The following is a 26419-nucleotide window of genomic DNA, read 5'->3' as shown; positions in this document are numbered from 1 at the left end:
CAAACAGGAAAGGAACGCTTGTGGAGAAATCAAATCATGTCCTAATTGAAAAATTGTTTCGTAGACAGAGAAAGGAATTCCAATCCCAGAATCTGCCGAATCCACGAAATCTTTCCTATAGCGAACAAAAGGTCATATCTTTTTTCGTTACTCTCATTTCGTCACACAATATACGTATTTATTACAAATACACGAGAAGAAAAACAGGACAACGTTGTGGTTGTCCCCTCATCGTGTAACGGCCCCAATCTGCTGTCGTTTTGTATGACATTTGCCCGATAGTTGTATAATCTCTTGGCTACGCTAGTTGTGTAGTCTTGTTTTCTTGTGTTTGGCGGAGGCTCATGATAAAAATTTAAAGGATTTATGAGCTAAGGATATAAATGATAATAGTGCGATAAAATAAATTAGATATTTAATTGATTTATTTACAGAAAATATTAAACCAAATTCTATGATAAATTGGTAGTTATATTCTCTATATAAATTTTGACAAAATAAAGCAGTGTTGAAGCAAAATTATTTTCACAAACTATTTGATATAAGAAGATATCCGAATTATGCATCTGAATTTCATGAAAAGATCACCGCATATACGGGATTAATTTTGAAACACCAGCAACCTCCCAGGAACAGAAAGCATTATAAACAATACAGTTCGTTCTACACTTTCCCAAAACTCAATTCATTAGATAGAAAATATGTTAAATTTCTTATCATTGTCCCATCCATCAGAACAGGACAAACAGAGATATAATTAGGTATATGTTTGAGCGAAAAGCGCCAGCGACTTCCCGCGCCCACCATCCTCGTACTCATAGCGTGCTTTGAGTTAATAACATTAAAATGGAAAATTTAACATTTATTTTTGTATGAATATAAAATTTAACGAATTAGAAATACTAATAGAATAGACGTTGTATGACAATGTGAGCTATCTAGTCCTGCGAGGTTCCTGGTTAGTTCCTTTTGATTCCAGAGCAGGCTGCTTATGTGTTTCTTAATTCAGTACGATATTCCGGATATTTAATTCCAATCAGATTAGATATTGCTATGTATCTATACATAAATACCTTGACAATGAGTGCGTTGTAGAGTAATATATGTAAAAAGTACCTAATAAGTATACGAATCGCAAGGTTTGACCTTTGGTTTCGTCACTTTCCTGACAAACTCTACAAGCGTCGCTCAAGAATTTTGCATTATGGTTACAGAGATAGACATTTTACGACATCGTACTTATGGTAAGCATATAATGAGATGAGAGCAGTTCTTACCTACATTACTCGATAATTGTAATACAAACAGCTTATTTAAACATACAATATATTTCGCAAGCTTCAAATAATAGGCGACTGCCATAATATGTCAAAGAGATTATAGGTATTAATCATAGCTTTATTTTATACCAATACATTCTTTCTACTGGTGTAATCAGAGAGAGCCTGAGCATTTACTTATGTACACCATTTTATATTTATATATTATTACAACACATACAACATGAAATATTAACCCAATGAATGGATCGATGAGAAATTAATCTGCAATAAGCTAATGAAACAGGAACTAAATAAGGAGTGAGGATCTCATAGAACAGTGTAGATAATGACAAACCACGTGTTTGTACTTGAACTTTAGGAAATTATCTAAAATGACTAGAATGTAATGGATTGGGGATCATTAGTGCACCGAGAAACACTAAACAAAGTATTTTGCAATGGCCCTTATTCACAAAACATCTTTAGATCTGCATAGAAATTCCAAAATTCAAAAATATTTCTTAACAAGAAAAGGTATCTGAAACCATTACATAGTTACATTAATTCTAATTACATCATTTGTTTGTGAAAGTAAGGGTCAGCTCTCTCCAATTACATGTTCATAATAATCTCCTCGGTTATTGTGTATTTACGAATTTACATTGATTAAGCGAGTGTAATGAATAATGATACGAAACTCGGCACCGTGCTTTGGAACTCAATAGTTGCTACAAATCTACGTCGCACAATGTCTAATTGTAATAAATAGGTATATTGTATAATAAGGAACCGACATAGATGCATGCGCCTAGAGATTCATCAGTTGACCAAGCGCGGTACCCAAGTGTCCAATAAGTTTACGCATTGTACATTGTAATTCATGAACTGCAAAGCTTCTAACATTACCATACTTCGACTAACACTACGACTAAATTCTAGTAAAATACCAGGCAACAAAAGTCTTCAAAACCATAATAAATAGCTAATAATCCGACAAATAGGTCTCAATCTCAGCAGTTAGCTACCACAAATAAGATGGAAAATTAAAATATGAATTATATATCACACACTTTATTTACGTAAAATTCTCGTATGAAATCAAACGAAAACAACAAAGAATAAAATCAAATGTTCAATGATTGCATTGTCAGCAAATACCTAGCAGCTATTACCGGAATTCGAAAACATTGAACATATAAATAAATAATTAGAAACTTTAAAATATAACTCTCTAACTTATAGTTAAAGTTTTGAATCGCCAAAACTTAAAATAAGTTCCCATGAAACTTGTGAATGCTAAAAAAGCGCCAAACTTCTCCGGTATCAATTGCGATATTGATATTACATGCAGATTCGTTGTCCCCTAAGGTGGCCATTGATGAAGTTAGCACTCGTGCGAACATACATAATGGATACCGCATCGACGGGGACCGGCCACGTTGTGTGCAACGGCAGCTGGAGACTTTAGTGAGACCGCTAGAGCGCGACAAACTCACTTGATTGTCATGAATAACCATCAATATCAAATTTAATAAAACTAAATTATCAAATAAACAAATCAAGGTACAAGTTTTTTCTAGAGTTTTAAGAAACGATTAACTACTTTACCAAATAAAATTTATATCTAAACGTACTTAGGAATAAAAATAACTATAAAATAAAACAAGAGTAATGAATTGTTAAATTATAACACAGCTTTGACGCCTCACTCTATCGTTACGATCGCGTACCTGACTGATGCTATGCCGCAATATTTTTCTACTATCTTTTCTGCAAATGTAATCTTGTCACATGTTTTACAGTTACTAACTATGAACCATTATTTAATGGAATGTGCGACTCTATACAAATTGAAAGCGTGTTTGACACGGACAGTGGATTGTTACAAAACCAGTAGAAGGACATAGCATCGTCAAGTAAACGAAAAAAGAGCACAATGAGCACATTAACCATAAATTATCCAATCGAATCGTCCAAAATGATTTGATCATTAAAATCGCAACTCATTGTCCTCATTGCAGCTATAAATGTGAAAAATAATGATAAAGATATCATCGGTGAGTTTAAGTTACTAAAATGGCAACGCTCCTAGCGACATTCCCAAACTTTGACGGTCTGGTCAACGCTGCCCGATATCACGTATGGCAAGCTCCTGTGGAAATCTGTAACAAAAAAATACACTATGGTTTCATCTGGGAATTATGCCGTTTTCCGTAGTTATATTTCGTTCTTAGTCACACTTGCACAGTAAGAAGAGATCTTCTTACTGTGCAAGTGTTGCAACTCATTGAGTTCAATGAGGCTAATGACAAAGGCAGTCACTGCCGCCACTCGCCGGATAGTTGAAACATGATTTTTTCACCTACATCACCTATTTATTTACCTATTTACTGTCTGTATTTTGTAATATAAAATGTATAGAACATATTTTTGAAACAAATTCAAACGTGTCTTTTTTACTATGGGGGGCAGTACAGTAATATGGAGTGGTAAGGAAGTGTGGTATCTACCGAGGCTGGTGGCGAAGTGCTGGTGCGCCTGCAGCGTCTTGAGACAGCGGCAGTGTGGCACGTCCCACACGCGCAGAGTCTTGTCGTCGGAGGCGGTGAGCAGGTAGCGGCCGCCCGGGTGCCACGCCAGCCCCCGCACCCAGTTGTCGTGTCCCACCAGCGTCGCCAGGCACTGCCCCGTGCTCACATCCCAGATCTTAAACAAAACATTCATTTATCCATACCAATATTATAAATGTGTAAGTTTATCCGTTTTTCACATCAAAACGAAGCAACTTTTTTTTTTTGTTTTTTTTTTTTGTTGTGGAGTTAGTTGGATAGCTGGAGAGTGTCATAGCCCGCGGGCAACAGCTAGTATATTTATTATATGATAGCTAATATTTCTTTGCTCGGGAAAAGCAATAATAAAGAAATAATACTAATATACACCTAAACCTTTCTCAGGAATCACACCTATTGCTGAATACCGTACAAAAATCCCGTCCGGTGAGTTTGTCACGTTCACACAGACACACAGACAGACGCGACATCTTTTTATATTATGTAAGGGTAATGATGTAAAGGCAAAAGAAGGAAAGTAAAGGAAAACGGCGCCATTCCTGATTAAGAAACTTGCGCGACTGGTGTAAGATGAAGGATATAAGGATTACCTTGACAGTCTTGTCCCGGGAGCCGCTGGCGAGGAAGGGCCCCATGTGGTTGGCGCGGCGGTTGTCGCCGCCGGCCGCCTCGTTGACGGCCGCCGCCGCCGCCTCGGGCGCCCATGCCACGCACTCCACCACGTGCTCGTGTTCGCGGAGCTCCATCTGCGTAGCACAAAAAAAATCTTTATTGGACCAGGACAAAGACATTTATATCCTCCTTAACGAATTCCGACACAGCGACTTTGTTCGATCCATACAAAACAACCCCCAAATGACTATAATGTGGAGTGAAAGTTTCTATGACAATCATGTCCGAACCACTTTTGCTGTTCTGGATAATATTAAATACAATTAAAGAATAATAAATCCAAACTAATCAGCTGTTTAGACATGGAAATGTAACAAATAAAAAAATACAGATTCGATCGGATCCATAATTATTAGATTGAGATTTTTAATCAACTAAAAATGTGAATATCTTTTTCACCTTGCACTCGTTGGTGTCGGCGTTCCAAATTCGCACAGTCTGATCATTAGAGCAGGACGCCAATAGCGTACCGTCAGCAGAAACGCGCACCATTCGAACCCACTCGCGGTGCCCTTTGTATGTCTTGATGCAGTAACTGCAAAAAATACATGATGATAAATATTAAGTTGTATATGTTGCAGAATTTTAAAGAAGGCTTTAGAGTGGGGGCATCATTCTTGCTTGTCATAAGTCTCCTTTTTTTACACGCCATTTTAAATTAGGTATGTGAGAATATATTTGACAGCTTACTAGCAACAGCATACACAGAGTGGTTTGACGTCAGTCAGATGGCCGAATTTTTGAAACTTATTATTTTAGTATAAAACAAAGTCGCCCACCGCGTCTGTCTGCTTTCTTCTTTTAAACCACACATCGAATTTTGATGCAGTTTTTACAGTTACAGTACAGTTAACAGTAGACAATTGATTAACTAAGGTTGACCGTGCGAAGCCAGGAGGTTATGTCGACGACGCTAGTTATTTACATTGGATGTAAACTCATACCCAGTAGCCACTTCCCACGCCTTGATGGTCTTGTCTCGACTGGCGGAATAGACGATGTCGCCGCTAGGGGAGAACGCCACAGACGACACATTGTGGTCATGCCCGTGCATCGTCTTCATGCACTCAAACGTCTGGTTGAAGTCCCACAGCTTGATCGACATGTCCGCGCTGCACGATACTGGAATATAATAACATCCCTTTAGATGAAAAGGAACAAAATGAAACAACAAAAAGGGAAACAGGAGATTGTTGTGCCGCTTCTTCTTTACCTGCGCTTTGGAATTTTCGATAAGTGATGTAATCAACCCGAGCAGATATAAACATTTTGGACTTTCATTGAGAACATGTAGATCAAGGTCTTTTATTGTTCTGATTTGAGCTACCTACCTTCCTAAATGACGTTAAAATTATCACAAATACGTTCTAAAGTTGCATTTGCAACAAGCGAGCAAAGACAAACGCTCATTCTATCTCTACTCCTCCTTCAATCAGTAGCTGACGCGAGCTGGCCACAGTGACATGGAAGTTACAAAGTCTCTATCATGACACTAGTTATCAATACTACGAAATGTAAATGTTTGATGGAAGTGTTTGATTTAGTAGATCATAATATTCTCGTATTGGTGTCTGTATCAAATGTCGGCTTTATCGAGTTCATCTATATAATCCAAATACATAATTTGTTTAGATATATTTCGACGCAGCAGCGTAACTTATTTGTAATATATTTATTTACATTACGAGGTATAGGATCGCGGCGTATTAGGCGTTTGTTGTGATCTGAAAATAGACTATACTAAAATATCTATGGGCAGCATCGAACGTGATTAACCAGACATAGAAGCGTTTATCGAAGCGGATAACGTAAACAAACCTTCGATACAAGCAAATTGACGTTGAAAAGGTAAACCTACCACAATATGGAAATAATTTAATTGCTTTTTTATGAATAGTTGTAACATCATGATAAGACATTTTTAAATTTTACTTTGACTTTTCAAAATAGTAGATTATAATATTGAATTTGTCTGGATCAAGGTACGCACACACAGCACACATCACTTAAAGGAAATATTATTTTATTTCAAATAATAACTGCGGTTGCTTTGCTCAGAATAGTATAATATGTATGGCTCCAAAAACGAGATTGAGTAACAAACATCGTTACACACCAAAACTTAATAAACATGTAGGTTACTGGTATATGGATTGGAAGAAGGCTCAAAACCGTAAGGAATGGCGTGTGCATGAGAAAACCAACACTCGGCGTTGGGTGTACATTGGTTCAGATTTAAATTTTATTGCAAGTCATATAACTTGTGACTTGCAATAAAATTTAAATCTGAACCATTTTGGTTACATGCATAAGTTGATATGATAGTACAAGTTACACCCTGCAAGTGCACAACAAACATACAGGGCAACTAGATGCCTGCTTTACTTATAAATTAAATTACAAATATATCAAATTACATTATTCGGTGGAGAAATCAAATAATTTCACATTTGTCAATTTACTTACCAAGGAGTTTGCCATGGTGGTCAAATGCGATGTCCTGAACGGAGTCGGTGTGGCCCTTCAGAGTTCGTTCGTACTCGCCACTCTCGAATTCCCACACTTTGATGGTCGCGTCCTCGCTCGAGGACACCATCAAACTGAACACTGGGTGGAATATTACCTGTAAATAACACCACCCATATAAATATATTAACAACTAAAAATGTTTTATTAATTGAGAGTATTGTGATCACATAATCGTTTATTCATATCTAAGGTTATTTCTGGTGTAAGAAACATTAGCAGTTAAGGACATTGAAAAATATTGCAAAACTGTCCATTCATTTTCATATTCATTTACAATTAATTAACATATATTTACATCCATAAACTGTTTAATAGGTACTCTCATGTTATTAGACCGCGACGTATAAAATTAAATATCTCGAATATACTTTCATATAATTTAGCACACGAGTATTAAGACAGGTGTAACCCTTGTGTATCCGTGTCGTACACAGAGAAACCACATAGCAAAAAGTGAGACAATGGCTCCCTTAGACAATGCCTGTTCATTTCAATCCAAACGCATAGAATGAACTTTCGTTTACGTAGAAAGTCTGAATAAGTAAGTTTCTTAATGGGATAACGTATAGCAGCGATAGAAAGGCTTCGTGCCGTCAAATTACTTTCTGCTGACAATGATTGGCATATGGCACCTCTTATCTTAAAATTTATATTCTGATTGGATGGTATTTCTTAGCAATTCAAATCTTAAAAATATACGTGTGTGTAGATATAATATTAATAATCGTTTGACTAAATAACGTAGCGGTCATGAGCAGTAAAGATCTTCAATTTCATATTGTGCAGACTTATAATCTTATATGGATATTCCTCTGTATTTATCTACCTTGATTAAACTTTATACCCTAATGTTATCTCTATTACTACTAACGAATACTAGATTGTTTATGCTACCCTACATATACAACGGATTAGTAGCTTCGCGTCTTAAAACATAGTTTGGAGGATCAATAGTCGGTACTATGTCGCAGTGCAGGTTAAAGAAATGTCACAAGAAAACCTCTCGTTTCTATTTTCACATAGGTAATAAGGGTCATGTCATGAGCAGTTTGAATATGGATGATTATACAATCATTTTAAGTAAGTTCCGACATGATTATAAATTCGGCCTTGTATTAACGTCAGTTCTCTTATAATTTACAAGGTTTCATGTCTTCAATATATGTATATTAAATTACTCAGATTGCGTTAAATAGGGTCTTAAAGTTTATCACTATGAAAAAGTTTATTTAAATTACATTACAATACTACTATCAATAGAACCAAATATTAGTGTAAATCATGTGAGTTTGGCGTCTGCTAAACTATTACACAAAATTAAATTCTTTTCGTAGCATCGAAATGGTGTACCCAAAACAATTAATCAATTTGATTACTAAAAGTTTACATGAGAAAGACCTGGAAGACCTACATGATATTACTAAAAATACATATACTTTTTATGGCCTAATATGATGATAGCAAATGGTACCTTAGTAATGGTGGCCCGGTGTCCGGAAAGACTGAACTTCTCTGGCGGTCGTGGGATCCATTCCGCCGGGGTACGCTTACCGCGAGTCGGTGCTCCCTCTATGAATTCCTTCTGTGCCTCCGATAACTTCGACTCCAGTTCCATCACCTACAAGAAGACTTAATTATATAATACACATTAGCTTAAACGTTTGACATGTGACATGACATGACACAACAAAATTCCACTAAGTAGAGACTTCTATATCGTAGAGCGTGCTATCATCTCCAGTGTTTTTGCGGAGAAATAATGTAACAAAAGTTTACATACAAATAAAAAAGCCTAGTTTCTAAAAATAAATGTAGTGTCAGATAATAGTTAAATAATGCAATATCAATCGAAGAAATATTACTTCAATTGACATTAAATCGCATTAATAAAAAGTGCACGACAGTTCAATAGAGAATCGTCCTGCGTTAGTTCTTCATTTATTAGTGGAGCAAGGTTGGAGACGCAAGAAGCAAAACAAGAAATTTAATTACCACCACCTTGGCTTGGACATTATACAAGTTAACATTCAGAAATAGTTCATATAGTGACTTTGATGACTGGGCGCATCGGCCGACTGGGAATATTATGTAGAGTGAAGACCCAGAAACTGGTAGCAGTATAGACACAGTGCACAAATATGCCAAAATATGTGTAGTAAAAGTTAATTCGTAAACTTCCATAAATTAGTTCTAAAATAAAGTTCTACTTATAATGTGTAACTTCCAGATTGTAGGGCTTTTTCCATTAATTTATTTTTTGTCAACAAACACCTGGTAAGGGTAATATCCGTTCTCGACTTGCAATAATTGAAGAAAAAGCGAATGGTTATTACGTTGATTTTAATTGATATTAAATTACGTCTAAGTATAGCATTTTATGCAAGTAGTTTGGTAAGATCATAAACCAAACCATCCGACGCTAATTTTTATACATAACATTATATATCATATATTACGTTTTTATTATAAATTAACAATAGAAATTTGTTCTCAGAGAGACCATCATTCATCATTCAATCATTTTATTGCTAAGTGTATTTTATTGGTAAAACTATAGCTGACTGTCCATCGTAAAACCAACGATTGAGCGAGATGTCAAAGCTCCTAAAGAGAACCCGAGATCAGACATTGGCCATAATGAATTACCATTAAGCAATCAATACAAATAATAACAAACTTTTAAATATAAAGACATTTTATTAAAGGCAGTCGTATTGTACTTCAGTTAAGTAGCTACGATGTGACACAATTGAGTTTATAGGACAAAACAACATTTATAGCTTTTCATTATCGCTTTAGAAAAGTGCTTGGTATTAAAATGATAAGCTACTCCGAATGATTCATCCAGAAAGTAGTGTGTTAGGAGATAGAGGTTAGTGCGGAGATAATGCGCCTTTGAGAGGTGTTTTGTAAAATTAGTAAACTCAGAAAAGGAAGTAAAGAGCCGGAAATGTTTAATTTTCTCAAATTAGTATTTTTTAAAAAAACTTGGGGCATTAGAGGGGAGGAAATTGACCGCTATGATCTCGAAGTTGTTAAAATAATAATGTTGCATAACACTACTTTCCTACCGATGTGTTTATGGCATGTGTTTTGGTGCGCGAATTCTAATTGATGTGATCAATAACCACTGTGGAATCTATTACTGGTGTCATCAATTCTCAACACCAACTTACGTAATAGAGCGTGGTATTTTTAAACTTATTTAGAAGCTAAAGGTTATTCAGTTAGTTAAAAGAAATCAGATTGCAAGAAAATAACAAAGTGTCATTGCAGTATTATGATGGGAAATTATTATGCACGATATTCATGCTTACCTTCTTCTGTAGTCTGATGACCGACGTCCATTTCTTCTCGAGAAGGCCTCCGAACTTGCGATCCATCTCACCGCTCATATCAGCTTCCTTCTTGAACGCTTCCAGCGCGTCCGTATAGCCATTGCTGCCTAGATAATCGGCGATCGCTTTGTTCCTGGAACAATATTTTTTTGTTGATGTCATTTTTGATACAAGCTTTTATTGTTGTCAGAGAGATCTTATTGCATTCACTGTTCATGTCAGTGAGCACATTGAACCAGGTTCAACATTGCAACAGGTTAAAGGCACAAAACAGACAGTAGTGTTAGAAGTATTACCTGCAACAGGCTATTACCATAGAGAACAATTCAATAAAATTTGTCATGTTTTCAGAAGACTGTCTATATCAAAATACATTACATCTTATTTTAGTCAATATACATTAAATATTAGTCAGACCTCCGCTTTACATGGGATCTCCACTGGGTGAAGCAATAACCAAATAACCGATAATTTAGATAACTCATTTTTAACAGCAATCTGGCTATTTAGTGTTGTGTTCGAGACCTTCGTTAACCTATTTTGAAACTAATTATCCGCCACATGGCTAACAGGACGGATGTTAGGCCGATAAGTTTTCGACGTCGTCGTAGTAGTAAAAAGTTGTGACAAAAAGCTCCAAACGTGATGCTAAACCACAGGATATCCTGATACATGTCAACTACAAAGATTAAAATTTAGACATGCACAATTCTCTATAGTGGACCGCAATTACAACAATTTAATGGATCACAGTCACAGCAGGGTTTTCCTTATATAATGAGGTGTAAATATCTACACAAATCCGTTAACACATTTGACTTGGTTTAATAAATATGCTGGTTGTGGTAATTCAAAAACAAATGAAACATTTCACAAGTCTAATCTGGATGCATAAGAAAATTGTCTCGTGCATTTGCATCATTATCCTATCGTTTTCGATAATTAGTCGGATATCTACAAACTTGTCCCGATTCGATAAGCTGCCCTTGTATCGAAGGCAACCCGTATTCGTTAGAACTTGTCTACGGCTAGGAAATTGACAGTTACTGTTTCCTACATTAATGACAAGCATATTGCGTCGCCATTAAAGGTTATTTACAGAACTGCTTAGTTCAGGTAGAAATAAGTAGCCAGCTTAAAAACTGTAATGGACAATTTTTTGTCGAATCGCATGTCGTAAGCAACATTCTAAGATAATTTCATAAGATATTATGTCTACCTAGGGTCAAGCGAGAGGTGTCTGACTGGATTAAAGATTAATTTGTCATAAATATAACGTCTACCTGTTAGATACGAGTTATATTACGTCAACTTACAAGTAAATCTCATAAGCCATAATTTGATCATGCCATTACAATCAATGTTACATGTACATAATAACTATCACTCATGGTATTACTACATGCCATGAGGCACTAAAATAATTATATTTGTCTAAGAAAATAATACCATAACCGGTAATGCCGATTCCACATAGAAATACAAGACTTTTTACATACATTATGTCGTTACGAGTTTGTATGTGATGTAAATCAAATGACACATCGTTTTAAATCAATGATGAGGTCACTGGCTCACTAAAGTGCTTTGGTAACATAGCGTTACAAATAAAATAGGTACTATTTATGCTTTAACACCCGTGGGAGTAATAGGTACATTTGTACCTATGTAGCCACTGAACTGTTTTTAAAATCCGTCTCTCGAATTTCGTCATACTCTCTAATTGCTTCATATCTATCATATATTTAGCAAAGCATATGAATATACTAGACAAGATGGATTTTGATCTTGAGATATATATCTCAAGATATATATGCAGGCAGACATTACACAAATCATCAATATTGATTCTTAATACAGAAAAGAGCACATCTAACCAATGAGGATAAGTAGGCTTGAAAAATAACGTAACAGACTGTGTTCAGTCTGTTACGTTATGAACTGAACTGATCAAAAATAATTTATTAGCTTCTATCTCTCGTCTGAATATTTGATTGTTTTGCCTCCCGTCCACTCGCTGATGCAAGACATCTAGCGTCCTCTCACACACTTTCCGGAAATTTTTCACATCATTATAGTTTGAAGAACATGGTACTGCAAGCTTGGCTAAAACAAATGAATATAAACAAAGATATATGTATCGAAGGATAGCCTATTCGCCCACAAGACTTTCTAATAAAATGACAAGTACCTGCACGATTTTATTGGAAACGTTGTTGATCTATTTATCTCTAGCGCATGTTTGGTTAAATTGAAAAGTTTTACGCAATTAACTAATAGTAATTTGATGATTTTCTTATTTTTATGATTTAGTTAACAGGTACAGTACAGTAGATGCTACTACAATTATTGCATTATTTTATAATAGTGGTCTGATAAACAAACAGCAAAAATAATACAAATATAATAATAGTTCGTTGGCTGTGATATAATTTGAAAATAATTTCACGCTTAATGGAGTCTAAACAGCCAATCACGGTGAGTTAAAACCATTCAAGCTATTGACAAGATATTTAGTTGCATAACTTTCAATCTATCAGTGATAATAGAGTAGATGCACATTAAGATATTTGAATTCATTGCAAATTCGACGCAATGAGGTCCAAGTAGGCCTACCTACTTCCTTAGGTGTACTTACTACAGTGTGTACTTACCGATCAAGTCTACACAGTATAACCAGCTTTCTAATACTGAAATAAACAATTTTAAACATTCATATATATTGATAATTTTTGTCCTGAACAAAAAGAAACCTAAGGACACTTGTGTCAGCAAGATTGGTAGTGGATTATCACTATTAGCTATCACATAGAATTACGACATCGGTACGACAAACTTATTCAAACGTACGGCTAAAGTACAGCCGTAATTCCGTACTAATTCGATTACGGACTTACGCAACGGATAATCCTTGAGAGGAAACATCGACTAACTTTAACAGGAATATTCGTTTTATTTCGATAATAAAGTATAGTCCATTTCAGCCACTGCTACTACAGCCCTGAAGAGTGCTGCGCGCTGCGCCACGTTTGGATAAGCTTACTGCACTGCCTCTCGCATTTATCCATAATTTTGATAAATTTAATATCCGTGTCAATAAGTAACATTTAGAGTTAATGACAACAATTTTAATATAATTTTAACTTTCAAACAAGGTACAAATAGGTACAGTCTCTTCCTGAAGACGACGACGTAGGACTATGACTACTTTCAGTAGCACCGAATCTGAATATTTCAAGGTAAACTCGCAGTCTCATTGGTCTGGTTTAATAAAATTTCTACATTGAAAGTATCTGTATCAGTATTACATACATGACTTTTTTATATCTCTGTTTGATATAAAACCAGCTAACCGGTGAAACTGTATCTGTTCCAAGACAATCAGTTTCGCAGGTCTCCCCATTGTTCGCGAGGGACCGATCTAATATGACTGATAAAAGATATCAACCGCGCTGTTGGTCCGTACTGTGAGAACATATGATTTTGAAACTACTACCTTTTTTAAGCCAGTAGATAACTATTACTAAAAATTGTCATAACATCTACTTTTTCGTGAATCCCTTTAGCAGTCGTCGAAAGTAACTTTCGTACCTAACCAGTAAATTAAAGTTTGGCCACTATTACTCTAACCTTGAGTGCCTTGGAGAACTTCAGATTTAAGTAGTGTTTGTTGGGGCCTAGCGAAAGTGGTTTCGTGAGTAGAAGCGCGGGCGATCGAGGTCCGCTTGAGAAAATAACTTTCACGATACATTTCCCTAGTAACGACTATGATTGATAGTACCTGGGCCCAGGGCCCAGGGCCCAGGGCTTATAAACATGATGCCTCATACGGAGAAATGTGCAAACTGTAACTAACAACACACGCCCCTTATTCAGCCTACGATATTGTTGCAAAAGGAAATACTAGTTGTGATAAATAGCTCGTGATAATATTATAGAACAGAAGTAATACTATGAACCTGAAAAGTATATTACAATAGATTTATTTTAAAAGTATTGTAACTTAAGTATTAAGGAAGCTTTAGAAATCTGATACAAGTTTTCGTCATACACGCCAAAACTTCGAAGTCTACAAATTACATGGAGCTGGAAATATATTTATGTCTAGATTCTATAAAAAATCATAACATCGAACTCAGAAAACTGTAAAGAGCTTGTATGCGTCATGCGGAGATAACGTACAATACTATTGACCGCGATAACAATGATGCAAATTAATGTTCGTACATATACGCGTGATTAATTAAAAGATTAAATATTTTTTTTTCCGATATTTATTTTTCATAAAATTGAGTTTCGCGTCCTAACAACGTTGGCTATAAAAAGGGTGGCTTTTTAAAAATCAACTGTCGTTTTCAATGTCAATGTAGTGACTTGGCTGGTGTTTATACAGCCACCCCGTATATATCCGAATAGCACAAGGTATAGGTATGATAAATGAGGGTTATTATTAAGGAAAACATTTATGTGAAACAAAAATAGGAACAGATTTACGCACCACGAATTTACAGAGTGACATACCTACATCTAAATGTGAAACACGTAGCGACTCATTTACATGCGCAAGACATGACTTGAAAACTGCATTAGGCTACTGTTAATTTGCTTATTTACTACTTACTTTACCTACTTGTATAGTTTTCCAGTTACGATTTCCAAATAGTTACGAAAGATAAAAAGGAAATGGGATCACTTTTACAAGTACATACAAGTACATTCATTGTACGCTATATGTGTACAAACAGCCGTTTTTGTTTTCGCGTGAGTTACGAATTCTTACAAGTGAAACGTAACGGTCAAATCTCGGAAGATTCTTGCGGCTATAGCAAAGTAGGAAATCAATTGGAATAATACAGCAAAATATAAGTCTTTAGTTATAGATAAACGATGATTGTTGTAATATATGGATTCGTTTATCATTTAGGTAAATCGTATTACGATACAAATAGGTACAATAATGTTCAGATTTCAGCCTTGAAGTGAGGGAAACATTTACTGCTACTCACTCATTATTCAGTTGTTGCATTACTATCGAATGAAAGACGAATATGCACTTTTAGCATTCGTGTTAAGGTTGTTATATAAAATTCTTTGCGGGGGTTGAAGGGGACGGCCACCCACGCGATTTTGTTATCGATCGCCCCCACCAGGCGCCGCCGGTAGGTCGCTACGTCAGGAGCTGACTGCGTCACTGCGAATCCCATTCTTGTAGCTAGCCTATTCAATAAATATCCCAAGAGATTAAACTAATGATTTTCTTGATACAATAAAAGTCTTGGAGGGATTTCGTGATCACATTGTATTTATTTATTTTAACTTTGTTGCATCTATCAGAGACGTAGTGCAAAGACTGACTTTTGTCACGATAAGGAGCGATTTTATATCAAGTTTTAACTAGAAATATAAGAGTATCTATTTTATGGTAGAAATAGAAACGTAGTATGAAATATTATAATTTTATAAGATATCTATTGTTACAAAAATGTCTCTAAGCAATTGGTTGCAAAGGCCAAGAGATCGAGAAGTTTTACGATGTCGTCTTTTCGTTACCCTAATCCCAACTAATATTATAAATGCGAAGGCAAGTTTGTTACATCTTCACGCATTATCTACTGGACCGATTATTGATTGAAATTTGGTACACGGGTAGAAAACCACCTGGAATAATACATAGGGTACTTTTAATCCCGAAATTCCCACGGGAGCGAAGGCATGGGGGCGCAGCTAGTCAAACAGAAATTCATTTAACACATTTTGGAGGTATTTGTAAATCATGAAAACGAGAAGGACCATAAAAATCTGTTGCTAATTCATGATTGGTAAGAAGAATAAGATACTTCTGGCGTCCGAATGATATTTTTCAATGATTCAGCGATAGACTTAAAAATACTAAAATATTAAAATGAAGCTTTTCAGCATATTTTAAAGATGTCAGTTTAACCAAAGACAGACGAGTAAAATGTTGACCACTTTTTTATACACACAAAACTTGCCTGTTAAAAGTAAGCTGCATTATTTAAAACTTATACTTTGTATGCACGTTGCTTTTAGTAGTAATTACTGCAAGATGTTGAAGCACACATTAGCAATTTAATTAAGAAAGTCTGATATGCGTCTGGCTTTCAGAGCGGGCTTGCTTATCACGTGGTCATCCTACTTATAGCGAGAATGTTTTCCTGACCACAACATTAACTCTAGCTTAATTTCGATTAGGCCGGTTTCATGACAAGTAAAACAAGGGTTGTCGGGTTAGGGGAAACCGAGGCGATGATATAAATGAAAAGTAATAATTTGTTAGGGGAAAGGTCAAAGACTTTTAATTTTATACTTACCGGAAAATACATTATAAAGATGAATTGATTTATAATTCTGTACTTTAGTGTAGATGACAAGGTCAGAAAATTGTAAAAAATGTGTATGCTCTATTGTGATAATCATTCATAGTCATGGCTGCATCATAATATATATCATAATACGAACATCTAAAGTTGGTTAGAAAGTCTAACAAGTAAAAAAATAATAAAATTATAAAGTAATAAATAGATAATTGTCATTATCATAGTATTATTTTCACTGTTGTTTCTAAAAATACATATAAGGCCCTTAATAGTCATTAAAATAAAAAAAATTACATCTACTCTATTGAGCTATCATGAACATTCAAATGAAAACGTTGAATTTAGATTCCTTTACCAATCTTCATTTTTCATAGACTTCGGACCTAACATATAAATCCTATAATAACCTAATGTTTGTTGTAAAGATTGCTATATATGTAATAGTGATATTATTATATTAAAAATCACGGACTATAATCTAAAATGAATCTCAGTTTCATTGATAAATTTCTATAGAATGGTACTGATAGCATCGTAGTGTCTATCTGGCTGCCAATAAAATTTAATAAGATATTCTTGCATTTTATTGTTTGTATTTTGTACATAGAAATGTCTAACAAATATTGGTATTGAAAAATTTTGATTTGTCTAACATGAAATTGGAAAGTCTGTTATATTTTTGACGATTGCTTTTTTGAAACTACTATCGTGGAGGTTTTGCGTTGATGGATTTTCTGAATATAATAGAGTACAATGAACATAAGTTATTAATTTATTATTGAATGAAATATAAACTTTACTAAAATACAAATAGATTACATTTTGGCATATAGTATGTATGCAGAAAGTTGGACGTTGTATCCAGCGACTGTCTAGGACAGCATTCCGCGCGATCCACCCGACGTTTAGCGGATGGACAACGGGTCTTGAACCTTACAATGACTCGTAATATCTTGTTTCTTGATCATGAGAACCATATAAAGAAACACATTAAGCCCAGCGATCTCAATGATCATTGTGAATGCGAACACACTGTAATTTCTAAAATAGGCTTAGTCTTTGTCTTTCATACAGCTAGACTTGAGGATTTAGATAAGGCTGATCTACCTAATAAAGTTAACTATAATAACGGTAAGTCGTATACATATGTGTATTACTATATATATAGAAAAGCTTTGGAGATTGATCCGATCACTGAGATGTTAAAAAATAGTGATTTTTCAATGCTATGTAAGTATTCGTTGCGATGATGTCGCCGTTGATTCAGAACAATGGACTGATACGAACAGGTTGACATTGATGCAACCGACTATCGAGACATATATGATGAGATGACTCATGTTCCTAGTTCAACAGGTTATTTATGTTTGCTTCAGGTCGCTATCGAGAAATATTATGAAGAACCTGTGAGTAAATGATATGAATAACAAACACGTGGCAAAGTGAAAATATTTTTACAACACCTGTCAGAATACAACAATAGTATTTTATATGCAGTCGCGTTCACAATAATTTCAAATGTACCGACGACGGAATCGGTATTCTGTGATCAATGTTCAACAACGTTTTCTTAATACTTATGTAACGCAGATTATGATGTTGATAGATTATGGTAATAAACTATTACGTAAGCGTTTTTTTGTCGATATCAAATACGATACCAAAAGTAAGACAACTCTCGATTCGACCTGGTTCCTAACCAATGAGTGTTTAAAGTCGAGCGTAAATAGATAGTTATCACCATCTAATTTGTATAATATCACACTAGCGCAAGCGTAGGTACGTTGCTGTTGGTACGCTTTCACTGTCGTTTTCTCAAATATTTTGGAGGCAACACCTACCAGCCTACTAACTAAAATTTTAATAAGGCAACTTTAAGCAAATGTAAGCATAAACGCTCACACGATCTGTAATTAATGGCTATACATTCAATTAAGAGCTGAATATTTTTGATATGCATGAAAGTTCGACATTACAATTACACTGGTTGATAGGTTTTTGAATTCACATAGAGAATGATTAACACAATATAGGTAATGCGTTACTATTAAATAAATTATATCCATCTAATTAATCGCACTTATAAGTGGTAGGTACCACATTATAGAAAATCTGAATATATGTCTTGTAGATTGTAGACATTTCAAGTTGGTAGGTAGGTACACTAATGAAATAAATGACTTATTACTTACTAAATACTATTTAATCAATAACACTTATCACATTACGTGTAAGTACTTTATACAAATGTTGATGTTGAGTTTTAATAGCTCCTTATTCTTATCTTTGCACATGAATGTTCAATTTCCGTGTCGGCCGAGGCGCACGCTAGGTGTAGGTATAAGGAACGTTTATCTACAGGTTATGATAACTCTCGTAATTGATGGTATGATGATTTTTCTACAAAAAAGGCCAGAAATACTTTTGAATAAAACGATAAATGAAGCTCAATGAATGAAGCTTCATAGCGGCCCAATTTTGGCAAGATAAAAACCGGTCAAGTGCGAGTTGAACTCGCGTTAAGAAGATTACGTACAATTTAATTCTTATATGTTTTCCTGTAATCTACAATCAATGAGCTACATTTTATATATTTTTTTTAATTTTAGGCTAAGTAGTTTTTGGAGATCAGGGGGCGTCGCCGGCAACGCCACGAGGTGTCACGCGCGAGTTTTGTTTATTTTACAATAATAACCAAACCATAATTGAGATCTTTCATAACGAGCCCTTTTATTTTGATATAGACACAATAAGGTTTGCAAAACTCTTTTTTTATTTTCCTAATGTACCCCCGACAATCACCCCTTATTTGAAAAAAATATTTATTTACTACCAAAGTCTGTGTTTGGGTGATAAGATTAGACTATCTTACCAAATTTTGGTCCAGTAGATTCGGAGCAACTTGGCTGTGATAGATGGACGGACAGACAAACGCACAACACAAGTGATCCTATAAGGGTTCCGTTGGTTGTACGGAACCCTATAAACCTGACCATTGTAGCGTTTTGGTTTTTCCAACACGCAAAGAAGAAGCTCATAACACTGCATAGCACGCACAATATCAATCAATAGCCGTTTGATGTAACTATACAATTCGACAAAGAATATATTTCTGAAGATTGGGGTCAGGTCACCTAGAGACGTGTCCGGGTTAGACTAAAAGCACGTGACTCTATTGAAACATTAACTGACTGTGAAGAATTCAAATAAGGAGTGTAACGAGATTTTAGTTTCAACATGTTTCAGTAACAATACTACACTACCTTTATTACGGCATTTCTTGTAACGTCTGGCTGGTAAACTCACTAGAACAGTTCATTCATCTTCAAAACACAACGCAATCGCAAGCTGCGCAGTGGTTACAGCAATCGATTTGAGAGCTGCATATATCAATTTAGCGAATTTGTCTACTGGTTTTAATTCGTGATCGTTATTTTTAATCAACAGATGCGGTCAATGACACCGATTCGTTACGCAGCGGATTCAAACGGAACGCGGAATAGTCCGGAGTGTAGAAATTCTCAGTAAGTAGCACTAGTAGCAAGTTCGTTGAAATATCAAGCAGATGAGGTTGCTGGTCTCATGTGGGAAATTTTATGATATTGTATCACTCATAGGACGAACATAGCAAAACGAAGATTTACTATAGAAATAGAAGATATCTCTATAGTAAACCATAAAATTTCCCACATGAGACGAGCAACCTCATCTGCTTGATATTTCATACTATAGAGATAGAAGATATATAGACCTAATATAACAAACCATAATATACAGACCTAAAGGGTGCTACAGATGTTATTTCCGTTTTCGGATACAACATCTATAGCACCATTTAGGTATAATGTGTCTGTAAAATGCAAAAGTTCCGAATATGTTTAATTTCTCTTTATATTTACGTACACCATATAATATTCAGACACTAATCAAAATGAAGATGTCAAAAAGATATTTATTATGCTAAATTTATATATGTATATAATACAATATACTTAAATATAACAATAATTTTGAAAATATTTGAGCAATTTTTTATCTCATTAAATATTTTCTGTCAAATCGCCTGGTACTTCCAGGAATTCAAAATGTGGTAAGTTATAAATGGACTGAGAAGGTAAGTTATAATGAAGCAGGAAAGAGGAATATTTTTAGTCATTCACACACACATCAGTCTCTAATCGCATCTGGATAATAAGCTTAAAAATTACATAACTTCCGTCGTACTTTATTTGGACAGGTTGTTGGCTTGGACGTGTTTTACACGAACAAGCATAACAATACCCCGTGTGAAGCTTGCCTAAATTCCAATTTATATAATAGTTGCATCGTGGTTCTCCTTTCACTTCAAGCACTGGGAAGTTAAAGGGTACGTTGGAAGCATGTTGGAAGGTGGAATGCGATAGGGCAATCAAGCCACGAGTTCACAAATAACAATGCCATGAGATCCGATTTGCATGATGACCAACATCATAGTTTACAAAATTGCTATATAAATAAGGTCGATGCATTCGCAATATAACGTTGCAAAATTATTGCTTTGAGGTATCTACCTATGTATTTGATTTGAATTGTAATAAATCATTACAGAAAACGGTTTTTTGTTTATTTCTCATTTATAAATACAAATTTACATTGATTGATCAGAATCAATGATTGATTCTGTATTGAGCAAACAAATGCAATAAATCACACAGAAAACAATTAGATTTCTATTGTCTTCTATTGACAGAACTTCTATTGTCTTATATCCGAATGACAGTAAACTTAAGAAAAGAGTACATCTTTTGCAAGATACTCACATATTGACTTTACCTAGGTGCAAATGGCATCGGTAAGACAATATAATTAGCATTTTAAATTTGGAATATACTATGAATATAATATACTCCAGAAAATAGAACATCAGGCACAGCACAGGTATTATGGCTTCGTGAGCGGGGTCACTGACACCTCTCTGGGAACACTGTTACTTTCAAAGGTCGGGCGCCATGCAGGTCGCGAGCTGCGCTACCGGCGACGACACCTTTGGCCACCCACCGGTATTACTGTGCTTGTCATGGAATCTATTTGAAGAATAGCTTGGGTCTGGGTGGCTGGTTGTACGGTAATTTATTCTCCTACAAACGTCGACAACAAATGGATAAATCCCGTCGGGTAATGAATAGGTGTATGACACAAACTTGACTGTGGTACTGTGTGTAGTAGTCGGGTAATGAATAGGTGTATGACACAAACTTGACTGTGGTACTGTGTGTAGTATACTATTTATTTAACAATCCTACTTGAGTTTGCTCAATGTTAACATTAAATACCTAAATGAAAATAATAATGAAAATTGGAGTAAACGTAAAGATTCTCGTAAACCTATTTACATTACTGTTAACTAATTATTATCACAAGATTATTTTATTTTTATTACGGTTAAAGACATTTAACAAACTAATACACATACGTTACGCTTAGTAAAACAGTCCATAAGAGCAATAACCAGTAAAATGGGTAGGTAATTGTGCATTTTATTAAACACTCATACTAATCAACACTTAAAAAGGCATTCAAGGAAATAAAAGGAATATAGTGATTTATTAAAACAAAACATATTATATTTAATGAATAAATAACTTTAGAATGCCATAATTGTTATGCCATGCTAAGGTTTCCATTGGAGATATGACAGTAACACACAGTACAGTGTGATGTACATAGGTACATACAGTTACACGCGGAAGGAAATCATCGTTAAAAATACGGTTACACAAACAGCTGCATTCGACCAGCAATGGAAATCTAAAGCTTAGGTAATAGGTAACCGATTAGTGTCTAATTTTTAAAATAATCGACAGGTTAATTAATTCCGACCGGACGATATCAGAATACGTATATGTATTTTATATTAAAGAATTAGAAATAAGTATTTAATGCTGTCATTTAATGTAACCTTCATAATAGGAATAAATGTAGTTAGCCAGTAGAGCTTTAGATTTTAATAAGTATTAAAAAGCGAATCCTAGACAGGCACTGGCTAATTAAGCTAGCTAGTGCCTAGGGTTATTTTTTTATTAATCCTATCTCTTAATATTATTAATACAAAAGTTTAGATTTATGTGAACAATCATATGGATCCTCAATATGATTTTAACATAGATGGACTACGTGACTTAAATTCTATTGAACATATTTAGATACAATTTGTAGTATAAATAGAATATAACTTGGATTAATAGGCATAATTTCTTCTTATCCCAAATCTTCCACGGAAGCAAAACCCCGGAGTGTAGGCCCCAGTATACCTATTTTAAAGTTAAATCCACACGAAATTAGCTATATGAAAGCAATAATGATAAGCCACTTTGGAAAGTGAGTAAAATATTGGTAACGTTGCGTTACCGTCTCGACCTTGCTACCTCCGCAACTACTTGCTTGACCGAATTCATTGAAACTCGATTCTGTTCGACAAAGTAGAATAAACCAAACAATAGGTTCTACTGATCTAATACAATCACTTGTTATGAATATGATTTGGCAGAATCAATATTGGTCTAACTCTAAAACAATTTATTAAAGAATAATAATTAAATACATAGGTACATTCAAGGGCTTCCGTGTTGTTAGTTTAATTTGACCACATTGCTTATATACAAATAAGCCAACGGTACTCGAGTAATCTGAAGAGAATAAGGGAGAATGGCTCCTAAGATTTATAGGATTTGTATTTATCAGTTTTGTTACTTAGGTACCAAAGACAAATGAATGTTTCCTTGAGTGGAAAATGGGTTGCTGGATTTTGAAGGAGTTATTTGTTGTGAGTGCTTTGAGTCAGGAGATAGCTTAGATTATAGTGAGATTACAGGCCTTCCTTCGGATGCACTCTGCTGTAACGTAATGAGATAACAGGATGTAATACGAAAAATTTAAGTGTACTTACAGCTCCTCCCGTTGCCGTTGTGACAACACCATTTTCATCGTGGTCGGGTGACGCGTGAGGCGGCGGGCCCGTAAGGTTCACTGCACTAGAGTCTTACAAATTCACGCGGGCGACGGCAGGACCACCGTTGCCATTATCACATCTATTGACAAGACAAAATAGATAGTAAACTCTCAAACATAACATTGCATTGGAGAAGGGTCCATATGCATTTTTGTCAATAACGCCAATAACAATTTCGATTTATTTTAACCCATAATAAATTACAGACCTAACTAAACCTCCTTATTTAAGAATCACACTAACTATCCAACCAGCTCAAAATCATACAAAATTCCGTCTAGTTTTTGAGTCATGTCATGTTTGAAATAATTATAACAACATACTTTTCACTATTACAAAAACATATTTACCTATAACATAAAACCTACATTTATTTATCATGATTCTACCTAAGAATAATTAATTTCTGTTAGATATGTATGACAAAAGTTATCATTTAGCTATCACATAAATGTGCCAAGGTGTAAGTATGCAGGGGAGTAAAATACAAATTTTTTCTCGATTTAAAAAAATCATCTATTTAACACAAGATAGATACCAATACAGTAACACAAAAATTACTAAATATTGGTTAATATATTTAGCTAATCTTGTAGTAATGATCTTAAACAATTTACCATTAATACTACTTTTATCTTATTTTTAGAAGCAATAAGGTTTCTATTGTAATTGTCACTTGTGAAGTGTATTTTGGAAACTTAACAGGTTTCAAATGATTAGCAGGTAATTTAAACTGATTGTTCACAATTTTATGTGGCTTCTGTGTCAAGGGTATCTTTATTTAGGTATTGCATATGAAGCCATAGTAGCAAAATATCACATTGTTATTTGATATTTACCTTAATTATTTTTAACTGAAATCAATTTGGGCTAATACTACTTAAGGTCCTACAGCTAATATTCTGGCTCACAGAAAGAATATTCAAATATGATTCATATAAACATACCTTACAAACGACAAAGCTCATGCTTTTATTATATAATCTCTTTTGTCTATGTATTTGTTGTATGTCTGTATACATTAAAGAAACTAAAGTTATTCAAAGGTTCTACTGCAGCTGCTGGTAATGCTGGTGTAAAACTGAATGATATGTTTATGAAGATCTATATAGCTGGGCTTTGCTCCTGTGGGAATTTCGAGATAAAAAGTGTCGTTCCAGGTTATATTATTTTGAATTTATTTTTAGAAATTTGGTACACATGTAGCGTGTACCAAATTTCAAAACAATTAGTCCAGTAGATTTTGCGTAAAAGAATAACAAATATATACATACATACATACACATCCTCACAAACTTTTGAAGTTATAATATTAGTAGGATAAAAATGGAAACAGAGATACAAAATTTTTATACTTTGCTCGACTTTGGTTTGCTTAACCAATTAGACTAGAATAACAAAGTGTCACTTTTTCTCTCATTTTCACGTGTTTCGAGTTGCATTCACGGCTGTGGCGTCCGAAGCCCAGAGTCCAGGTGAAAAATAAACAATAAAGTACTTACATATTACTAAAATCTCTCTTTTTAATCACTTGGCCTAATAACCTAACAAAAGAACAAGCAAATAAGTAAAATGAAATAATAGGTAATAATATAGTTTTGGGCAATATTTGGATTAGCGATTCTGTTATTTCAATGCAATACATACAACTAGCTAACCTAAGTTTTGTACACAGCAGTTAATTTTAAAAATGTTTTTAAAACCTTCAGGTTTGCAGTAGGTACAAAAAATATAATGACTCAGAAATCAAATGTCAAAACCAGTGGGTTTACTGTCAATTTGCCACATCAACGAAAAATAATTTCTTGCAAAAATTCACAATATATCGAAATGTAATCGTAGAAAAGTAGGTTATTGAAATAATAACAAGGTTTTCAAAAATATGAACGAAATTATCCAATAGAATAGAACGGCCATATTGAACACTTTAAGCGAATTCACTAACTTGTAGTACCTAATACTTTGTTAGTAGTTACTGTTTTCTGTAATTATAAAAACATACTTACAAAACACAATAACACTCAAATTTACACTGTTCCAATTAAATAACACACACGAGATATACACTTCACACAAGAAAGACTAAAGGCAGAAACCGTTTTCGTTGTAAGTCGCAGACAGTGGCTCATCAACTCAACACTGTTTCTATCCGTTTGATTCGTTCAACTGCTATGTTCATTCAACGGGTCCACTAGTTTCTTCTAGATTCGATTTTTCGATTTAACTTAGCGACAGCGCCATCTATATCGATAGTTCTGCAAAATAAGTAAGCAACACTTTTTGTGCGAAAGAAATAAATTATATCATAATTGTTCTGTGTGACAAGGATAAAAGATTCTTAGTACTGCCATAAGAAAAAAAAATTGTTAGAAAAGAGATTAAAATCGGTTAAAGTTTAGGCATCCCTACTAGAGGTATTTTATAGTCAGTGTGCTCTTTAATCAATATTAAAAACATTAGGTTTCCGAATCCGAATTCCGAATCTGGAATCCGTTTAATTTCGGTTTCAAATTAGAATTTTGCCAGCACACAACGGTTCTAAATTATATTTTATGTTGCTATATGTTTACTTTTTGCATTTACAATATTTTTGTAGAATATGCTATGGCTGGGGTCGTAGCGTAGCATTGTCGTAGTCACAATGAAACACACTCAATGACTTTCTTGGCAATTTTGATGGAGTGGTTTGAAATTACTTTCTTCATTTCACAAAAGTTGATAA

The 26419-nt window shown here is 34.6% G+C and overlaps 1 protein-coding gene across 2 annotated transcripts; it reads right to left on the bottom strand.

Annotated features, from left to right (window-relative positions):
* Positions 1-398: 398 nt before the first annotated feature.
* Positions 399-25864, bottom strand: LOC128674745 (lissencephaly-1 homolog). 2 transcript variants are annotated; one of them, XM_053753610.1, is made up of 10 exons: positions 25704-25864; positions 23635-23776; positions 10351-10504; positions 8505-8651; positions 6971-7127; positions 5449-5626; positions 4904-5039; positions 4423-4578; positions 3773-3968; positions 399-3424 (listed from the first exon to the last, which is right to left on the bottom strand). In XM_053753610.1, exons 2-10 carry the CDS (start codon positions 23670-23672, stop codon positions 3351-3353), a joined length of 1236 nt encoding a protein of 411 aa, XP_053609585.1. In that variant the 5' UTR covers positions 23673-23776; positions 25704-25864; the 3' UTR covers positions 399-3350. The 2 variants fall into 2 exon arrangements, with proteins under 2 accessions (XP_053609585.1, XP_053609586.1); XM_053753611.1 differs by lacking the exon at positions 25704-25864 and adding an exon at positions 25200-25217.
* Between the last annotated feature and the right edge of the window lie 555 nt (positions 25865-26419).

This window comes from Plodia interpunctella, chromosome 13 (assembly GCF_027563975.2).
Source record: "Plodia interpunctella isolate USDA-ARS_2022_Savannah chromosome 13, ilPloInte3.2, whole genome shotgun sequence".
Lineage (NCBI taxonomy): Eukaryota > Metazoa > Arthropoda > Insecta > Lepidoptera > Pyralidae > Plodia > Plodia interpunctella.
Note: the sequence above shows the minus strand (reverse complement) of the source record. Positions and strands in the feature narration are given on the sequence as shown.